This window comes from Oncorhynchus gorbuscha, linkage group LG15 (assembly GCF_021184085.1).
Source record: "Oncorhynchus gorbuscha isolate QuinsamMale2020 ecotype Even-year linkage group LG15, OgorEven_v1.0, whole genome shotgun sequence".
Taxonomy (NCBI): Eukaryota; Metazoa; Chordata; class Actinopteri; order Salmoniformes; family Salmonidae; genus Oncorhynchus; species Oncorhynchus gorbuscha.
Window position 1 is genome coordinate 62,102,800 of NC_060187.1, and position 8,739 is coordinate 62,111,538.

Here is an 8,739-nt window from a genome sequence, read left to right on the forward strand (position 1 = left end):
CATATCCGTCTTGTTTACTTTCAGAAAGAGAAAAAAGGGAGGAGATTCATTATCCATCAGTACAAAGTGTGAGCAGGAGCAACCAAGATTCATTTTTTGATTTACTTCAGTTTCTTTCAAATATGAGAATCAGAGGACATACATTGTACACATCTCATCAGGTTTATCGGATCAGATCTGCAGAATATTATGACGACAAATAATCAAAATAGAAATATCCTTCATACAAAACAAAAGCAGTGCTGCAAAGAGGTTTTTATTAAAGATGAAAACATGAAACACATATCCCATCTATTGTCCATGTGGCCAATAGGGACCCAGTAGTTGGCTTCTTCTGAAGCAACTAAACTCTTTGTGTAATAAGCTATATTGGGAATCCTCAAGGCTGTAAACTCCATCAAAAAAAGGTCATCTAAAGTGCATTAACAAACAGACAGTAGAGGTACACTAGACAGACAAAGAGCGCAAGACTGAACCTTCCTTTTGGGAAGGAAAGAAACATGTCAAAAAATGTTTACAAAAAAGGTACAACATTTAAAAGTAGCTTAGGCACTCTTTACAAGGTTCAAAAGTTCCCTTTGAGGAAGACCACGTTTGTTGTCCTCTCACTAACCTTTGTAGAGAGAAGTGAATTATTTTCTGTCCTTCGTCAAACATGTAATTTTTGGTGTTCAATTTTGAAGTAGCCATTACTAATGGTCTAATATCAAGGATCAAAATCATTCTTTGTAACGACAACTTACAAATTCCTATATAAATCCATAAACACCAAATCCTTCACCTTCATAGTGCTTTCTCAACCACTAAAAAACAACAAATACCGAAGACGAAGCAAAGAGACTTTGCTGTCTGAGACACGAGAACCTAGTTTAACACTGACTGATAAAACTCAGTGTGCCGAGCCTATGGGAGAATTCCTATATCCACCCAGGTGCGAGAACATCTCCTTTTTGTCCTTCATTTAAAACAAGAGATTCAGTTCCCTCCTTGATCATCTCTTTTCTTCTGTTGGCGGAGCATCTTCCTCCGTTTAAGGATCATGTCATGGAGTCTCTCCATGCCGTCTTTCAGTCCGTCTCCTATGATGGCACAAGTGGGCTGCAGGTGCCAAGGCGTGCCAGGGCCCAGTTCCTTCAACGCTAGTGCATTTTCAATCTCCGCCAGGCTCAGAGAGTGCCTCAGGTCTTGCTTGTTAGCCACCACCAGCAGTGGCACTCCCTGGTTGTCTCCGGTCTTGGCGATCTTATGGAGCTCTGTTTTAGCCTCCTCCATGCGTTCGGCATCTACAGAGTCCACCACGAATACAATTCCATCGGTACAGCGTGTGTAGGACTTCCACAATGGACGCAACTTCTCTTGACCACCCACGTCCCAGAAATGGAAGGTCACCGTCCTGTGGCCGCCCAAAGACACATTGACCTTTTCTGCATTGAAGCCTTTGGTAGGCACTGTGTTGACAAACTCATTGAACTGCAACCTGTACAGAACAGTTGTTTTACCTGCAGAGTCCAGTCCCAAAATGGCGATATGGAATGACTGAAAGAAGGGGATTCTTGAGAGGAAGGTCTGTGGTTCTGATAATCTATTCCCCATCTTTTCTCATGTGGGGAACAACAGGTGGAATAAAAGGGTTGGTCTACTTTTCCAACGATGATTGGCACTGATTACATTCCAATTAGAAGACAACAGTGACCTAAAAACAAAACAAATTTTACTTCAGCCAAGCAAAAATAGGACACAAATATAAGTGTACAGCAAACTTAAATCGAAACACAATATACCTATAGACTATATGAAGGTGATCAAATCAGTTATCCATGTGTTATTCACTTATTGAAGGTAGCATTTGACCTGAGTACAGCCAAATGCATATGACATTCATTAGACACCCTCAATTATAAAGGCTCAAATGAAAATACAATGCAGAAATACCGGACTTTGTCAAGGTATGCTACACACTTGAATTTTAGGCGGCAGCCATGCACAATCCTATTGCCAAGGATAGGCGCGTAAATGAATATAAAGTCGATAGGCATACAGATGCTGACAGCCAGTAACGCCACTTGACCTGATACCAGGCTCTCAAATTGCGGCATAAATCTTTATAATAGCCTACAACCGTTCCGTCCAGCCAGACATTTTCGTGCAGGGCATCACTTACATCTATCCACTCTGAATACGCGGAACTGTGTTCACGAGGTCCAGTAACATGTTATCCAATGTTCACAATACAGAGCTTCTGATGACTGTCGCGCGGTCAGCAGTGTCCTATTATTGTTACTAGACGGTTTCATTCCCATAGAATAATACTGCAGTGCAATTTGTGGAAAACCTTGCACATGTTCTAGCAAACGATTGGTTCAAGGGGTAGTCCATCAATAATGTATCCATTCAGACTACGCCCATCACCTGTTGCTGTAACGTCATTATTCCAGCCAATAGATTTATTATACTATCATTACGCAATACTATGCAACGTCAACAATGCCTAAAATAAAAACGTATCTGATAGTATGCTAGGTCAAAGTCTAAACATAATATTTACGAATGGTTATTAACATAACATAGCAAGCCAAGCATTCTGTAGGCTATATTCGTAAAAGTAAAAGAAACGAAAAGTAAAAGAAAAATCACTAAATAGTTTGTGATATGAATGAATTAAAATGAACAATTTATTGAACTATAAAAAATGCCTAATTTACCGTTTTTGTTGTTGTTGCTGTGTTCGTGTGTCGCATGTGCCTTGGTTTGGGTTTTGATATACGCTAAACAGCGCCGCCCCATGATGCGTCCTTATCTGTTTACTTTCAAACTGGTCAATAGTACAAATTGTATCCCACGCATACCGAATTTATAGTGAGAATAATCACAGGATTAATTGTAGAAATTATAATCCTGCGGTATCTATTTAAATCATGTTAATTATATATAATTAAAAATAAATACGTTAGCCTCTGTTTTTATAAATAGCGCCCCATTGAAGTTTACATTTAAAATAATGAAGGTGTGATTTAGTTTAGGGACGTCCCAGGGATTCTGGATAGCACTATCCGTCTTGTCAGGGGGTTGCGAAGAAGGAGTCAGACGGAATCAGGTGCAAAATGAACAAAATGGTAGAATTTATTTACAGGTTCAGAAGGTTAACTTTCTTTTAGGCAGAGTGCCACAATTCCTCACACAGTTGAGTTTAGCAGAGCCCCAGCTGGGACAACATGCCACTCCCGTTTAAATTGACCCGAAAATGAGCCATCTGAGGCTAGTAAATTAAAATAATAATAATAACCCAACCCTTAAAACTGGGATAATCCAAAATTAACATAAACAGGTATTTCCTCAGTTTAAATAAAGATCTCACTCAATACTTCACTCGTTTCAATATCACTAGCAAATACATAATACATTTCAACACATCTGGACATAATGTCACATAAATATTCAACGAATAAAGATATTAGGCAAACACCCATCAACAAAGAACATTGTAATTACTAAGCGCAAGCACCTGTTGGATAAAATGTGGACGTGACCAAAGCGCGCCATCCAGGTCGAACCAGTTTATAAACAATCGAAATTGGCGAGTACAGACAGAGAGACTTTATATATTCACTTTGTATGTTGTCTACCTCACTTGCTTTGGCAATGTTAACACATGTTTCCCATGCCAATAAAGCCCTTGAATTGTATTGAATTGAATTGAATTGAGAGGGAATTGAGAGGGGTCCAACTCGGCGGAAAATCTGGCTCCCTACAGCAGGTGGCGTTTAATGGCTTATTTGCAACACAAGGTTTATTTGATCGAATATACGTTTTGTAATGTTTAAGTTGTTACGATTGTACTGTTATAAATATGGTACGTGACATCCCGGCAACTTTGGAGAAGAAAAAAAACACTTCATATTGGAGTTGTCTCGAGATTGAATACAGGCGGTTGACGTCAATGACTCTAATCAAATATTTAAAAAAGGATTACAATAATGTGATGTAGCAGCCAATTCAAAGAAAGGATAGGTGGGAGAGAGACAGCCCTCCATGCCGCTTTGTGGATAAAGGTTTCGTTAGGGCAGAGGGACATGTGTCTTGTCAGTATATGCATGGTCTCCGGCCAATATACCACAGCTAAGGGCTATTCTTAAGCACAATGTCTTACATTTTTAATTTTAGGAGACACTCTTATCCAGAGTGACCTACAGAAGCAATTAGGGTTTAGTGCCTAGCCCAAGGGCACATAGATTTTTGTTTTTGCCCAGTCAGCTTGGGGATTCAAACCAGCGACCTTTCGTTTACTGGCGGGACTCTGTTAACCGCTAGGCTACCTGCGGAGTGCCTGGAGTCAAACATTAGCTGTGGTATGTTGGCCATATACCACAAGGTGCCTTAATGCTTTTACAAACTGGTTACCAACGTAATTACAACAGTAAAAAAATGTTTTTGTCATACCCATGGTATACGGTCTGATATACCATGGCTTTCAGCCAATCGGCATTCAGTTTTTTCGAACCACTCAGTTTATAACAAGGTTTAGAAACTCTGTGGGCATACTACAAAACAGGATTATAAAAATATTCTGATAATTTTTAATTTTTGTAGAAAGATAAGCTTGACATGGGCATGGTCTAATTGATTTAACAACAATTTTATTTTATTAACCATAAAACCAAGTTATTTCTGGTTGCTTATAAAAGTTAGCTGGCTAAATCATTGATGCTGCTTTGTAGTATACCCCCCAGGTCAGGAATACAATGTGTAGGCTACAACTTCTAAATATACCTAACTTTTTTCTCGAATGCAAACTTTTATATAGCCTACAAATGTAGGGCATGTTTAGCAATAGGAATGTGCTTGTAATTGCTACATGAACAAACATTTGCAATAATTTGGTTCCGGGTTCCGAAATTAGTTTGGCTGCTCTCTAATCTCTTGTGGACAGACGACTTTAACATAAATGGTACATTAATTTGTCACGATACAACGGGAAGTGTGAGATAATGAGCAGCATTAGTTCCGGTGGTTTAGAATTTCGGAAAGGGGAGGGAACATTTGGCCCATAGATTTGCCCCTAATTTGCGAAGAGAACGGGTGGAGCTGTTTGTTCCCTTCTCCCTCCCTCATGTATGGACCCAGAATTTAATCGAGCATCTGACTAATTACTCAAGATTTTTGTTCTGGATTAAGCGAGGTTTAGCTGCTCTTCAATTGTGAACTTTAATTGCATTTCGGCCTACATTTTAGAAATGAGTTTCAATGGCATTGTAATGACACACTTTGTTTACATTTTCCAGTTACTGGGATTATCTTTGTTGCCTATTGTCTTGAGATAATAGATTTCTACACACACAATAGCCCATTAGGCCTAGATACATGGAAAAAAAGGACATATTTCAAAAGGTGTCATGGCATGGGCAATTGTTTTGCAATGAACACTCTAGTCTAGCCTACAATTATTGTATTTTCATGATACCTCAAAGTATTTTTATTAGGCTACAGCCTGCAAGATTCCTTTCTGTGAATGCAAATATTTCAGCCGTGCCTTTCACACACCCAGATTAGAACATATTATCACACTGGACATTTTAGTGGAGCCGATGCACAGATCACTGCACAGCTGTGGACTCCATAGAAGAGTTTAGAGGTCAAAGTGTCAGCCAGTTTTCCAAGAGCTGGAGATCTTCTCCTCTACTCTGTCCATGAAAGCACTGTACACTCCGCGTCTGTGCCTGTGTCTCTGAGAAGAAGAAAATATTTTAGAAAATGTATATCAGTAGACACTTGAAGCAGAAGATACTATATTTATTATGGGTTTGCCTTGTGCTCTAAGCTTTTTAATGGAGGAAAGATGATCCTACACTGTATAGCCTTAAAACATGTAGTTAAAACAATAATCTTGATGTCATGGAGGTTCAATCATTGCATCAATATCTCTGCCTATGAATTTGAGTGGTTACATTTCTCCAGCCCTAAGCTTTTTACCAAAACAGTGGCGGGCGGGGAAATGGTTTTGTTTGAGCACTTTTGTGTTAAACAGCATAATAACTTGGTAACTGACTAAGTCACGTTTCGGAAGTGGCCTAAAGTATCATAAAAGCATTGAATTAAAATGGTGTGGGGCCTATAGCCAGGCTGGGCATAAACCAGCCCACTCACAGTGTAGGAGGCAGATTTTGGGGGCCAAGGCAATTTAGGGAGTGTGAGCCTGGCCTCCCATCTAGCCTCTGTTGGCTTATAGGTGTCCATCTTCCCAAAAGGTTCCCTTGAATAAATGTCTGTTTCCGATCTGGTCCCCCTAACTGGAGTGGAATGGAAACCAGTGTCACAGTCGGCAGGATATTGCTGAGTTTGCTGTGTAATGTAGGCATAGTTTTCATAAAAGGCCATGGATTTAGCCTTCAAATGATAAATGACTTTGTGCTTATGTCATGAGTAAGCACAAAATGGATGATGCTTAGGAAATTGTCGAATTACAGTAATAGAGCAGTGTCTCCACGCCAATATTCAGGAAAGCTGACTTACTTATACTCAGGTGCTGAGATTTGAAGTTCAACTGACCAGGATCCCTTTCAGCTGCAGTAACCATATTTGGCATGTCATCAGCAAGCTGAAATAAATGTTTCAGAGAAAAATGTTTTTCAATATATTTGTCGCCATCTTGTGTTAGAATCATACGCGGCAAGAATTTAGTGCCAGTATTTTGTACAGATCATGGAAATCACAAACAACATGTAAGGAAGGTGTTATGTTATATGCCAGCAACATACCTGTCTAAAGTTATGTGGTTTAGGGTTCTTGTAGGCCACAGGAGGATATTTCCCTGTTTTAACGAACATCAGCTTGGATTCTAAAGAGCCAGGAGGTCTGTATGATGTGCTGAACTTTGGCAGTGCTTTTTTATTCTGGTCAATCTCAGGAAATAGAATATTTGGGGTAAATGTGTCCACACTTAAGACTGTCTCACTGGAGGCAAGTGTCAGTAATGGTTGATGTGTATTTTTTGTCTTCTTCCTTTGAGGGACACTCAGAGATGTGTAGAGTTTAGGAGAGAAATCAGGCGGCTTCAAGTTCCATGGGTCAACCTGATGTGAATAATGAGGACGGATAAAACCTTCGCTTCTTATGGTGGCTAAGTTCAGGCTAGCAGAAAAGACTGTCTTTTTATTCAAATAAACTGATGTCGAAGGATCCAAATAACTGTTAGAGGTCATTGTGATATCACAGTCCTGAAATTGTATGAACGGTAACCTGTTCAGGTGCAAAGAAAATAATTAAGGGCTATTGAACTTCTCAACCATACAGCAGTAGAAATCTCTAAAGTGTCTAACATTACACATTTAGCTTCTACCTCTTTTAAATACATCAAGCGGCGTTGACCAGGGATAAATGATTTTACTCTTACCTTGAATTTCAAAGACACAATCTGTTACAGAAGACACATGTTCAGAAATTACCAAGTTTCAAGTTCAGCTTGCACTGTTTGATGTGAAGTAAGGGACAACACAGGAAGAAAGTGTTAATACAATAAAAGTGGTTGCTAAGTGACCAGGGTCTGGAGACTTTACATAAAGAATATGCAAAAGGTCTGAGAACAGAAGGAGACTCCGCTAAAAGAAAAAATAGAAACGTCCTAGCAACCGAGGAACAATGTGCCCTCTGAATGCCAATATCAACCCTCAAACTTAAGGACCTGTCAGATTAGTAAAGACTGACTAAGTAATTTGGAGGCATATGAAATGACGCGGTCTGCTTGGTAGACTTTCTATCCTGAAGGGTAGTTTTCGAATGTGTAAACTTTAGTGTAGCTTAGAATATTTGATTAAATCTACAGTGTTTGTCTGTTCACAAATGTGTTTGATCACTGAATTGTTATGAGTAATAGAGTAGAAAATGATATGGTAATTTACACAGTCAGGATGTGAAGACAGAGGCAGTCTAATCTCATACTAGACATAAAATAGTACATGTAAATCCGGGACACTCAAATTAGCATGATATGTTATGTTTGGTATGGTTACAGAACATAGAAGGCTACTTAGTCGGGGTGGATGGGTGGGCATATAACACGAACATCTAGCAAACCTGAGGTTGCATATTTGAATCTCATCATGGACAACTTTTGATTTTTAGCTAATTACTTACAGGATTAAGATTGAATCCTACTACACCGGCTCTGACTCTCGTTGGATGTGTCAGGGCTTGAAAACTAGTACGGACTACAAAGGGAAACCCAGCTGCGAGCTGCCCATTGATGCAAGTCTACCAGACGAGCGTAATGCCTTTTATGCTCGATCGAGGTAAGCAACACTGAAGCATGCATGAGAGCACCAGCTGTTCCAGACAACTATGTGATAACGCTCCCGGTTGCCGATGTGAGCAAGACCTTTAAACAGGACAACATTCACAAAGCCGTGGGGCCAGATGGATTACCAGGACGTGTACTCAAATCATGCGCGAAACAATGAAAAACAGCTCCAGACCGTTATTCCTCCTCCACCAAACTTTACAGTTGGCACTATGCATTCGGGCAGGTAGAGTTCTCCTGGCATCCGTGAAACCCAGATTCGTCCGTCGGAATCCAAGATGATGAAGCATGATTCATCACTCCAGAGAACGCGTTTCCACTACTCCAGAGTCCGATGTGGCGAGTTTTACACCACTCCAGCCGATGCGTGGCATTGCGCATGGTGATCTTAGGCTTGTGTGTGGCTGCTCGGCCATGGAAACCCATTTCATGAAGCTCCCGATGAACAG

General features: G+C 40.1%; 2 protein-coding genes across 3 annotated transcripts; both read right to left on the reverse strand.

The window, feature by feature from the left end:
- Window positions 1-240: 240 nt before the first annotated feature.
- Window positions 241-2,800, reverse strand: LOC123996599 (ADP-ribosylation factor-like protein 4A). Of its 2 annotated transcripts, none has more exons than XM_046300090.1 (2): window positions 2,703-2,800; window positions 241-1,693 (listed from the first exon to the last, which is right to left on the reverse strand). In XM_046300090.1, the coding sequence occupies exon 2, from the start codon at window positions 1,591-1,593 to the stop codon at window positions 976-978; it is 618 nt and encodes a 205-aa protein (XP_046156046.1). In that variant the 5' UTR covers window positions 1,594-1,693; window positions 2,703-2,800; the 3' UTR covers window positions 241-975. The 2 variants fall into 2 exon arrangements, with proteins under 2 accessions (XP_046156046.1, XP_046156045.1); XM_046300089.1 differs by lacking the exon at window positions 2,703-2,800 and adding an exon at window positions 2,162-2,466.
- Window positions 2,801-4,884: 2,084 nt separating this feature from the next.
- Window positions 4,885-7,466, reverse strand: LOC123997291. The gene is made up of 5 exons (XM_046301440.1): window positions 7,388-7,466; window positions 6,753-7,233; window positions 6,508-6,592; window positions 6,142-6,284; window positions 4,885-5,722 (listed from the first exon to the last, which is right to left on the reverse strand). The coding sequence occupies exons 2-5, from the start codon at window positions 7,194-7,196 to the stop codon at window positions 5,639-5,641; spliced, it is 756 nt and encodes a 251-aa protein (XP_046157396.1). The 5' UTR covers window positions 7,197-7,233; window positions 7,388-7,466; the 3' UTR covers window positions 4,885-5,638.
- Window positions 7,467-8,739: the final 1,273 nt, after the last annotated feature.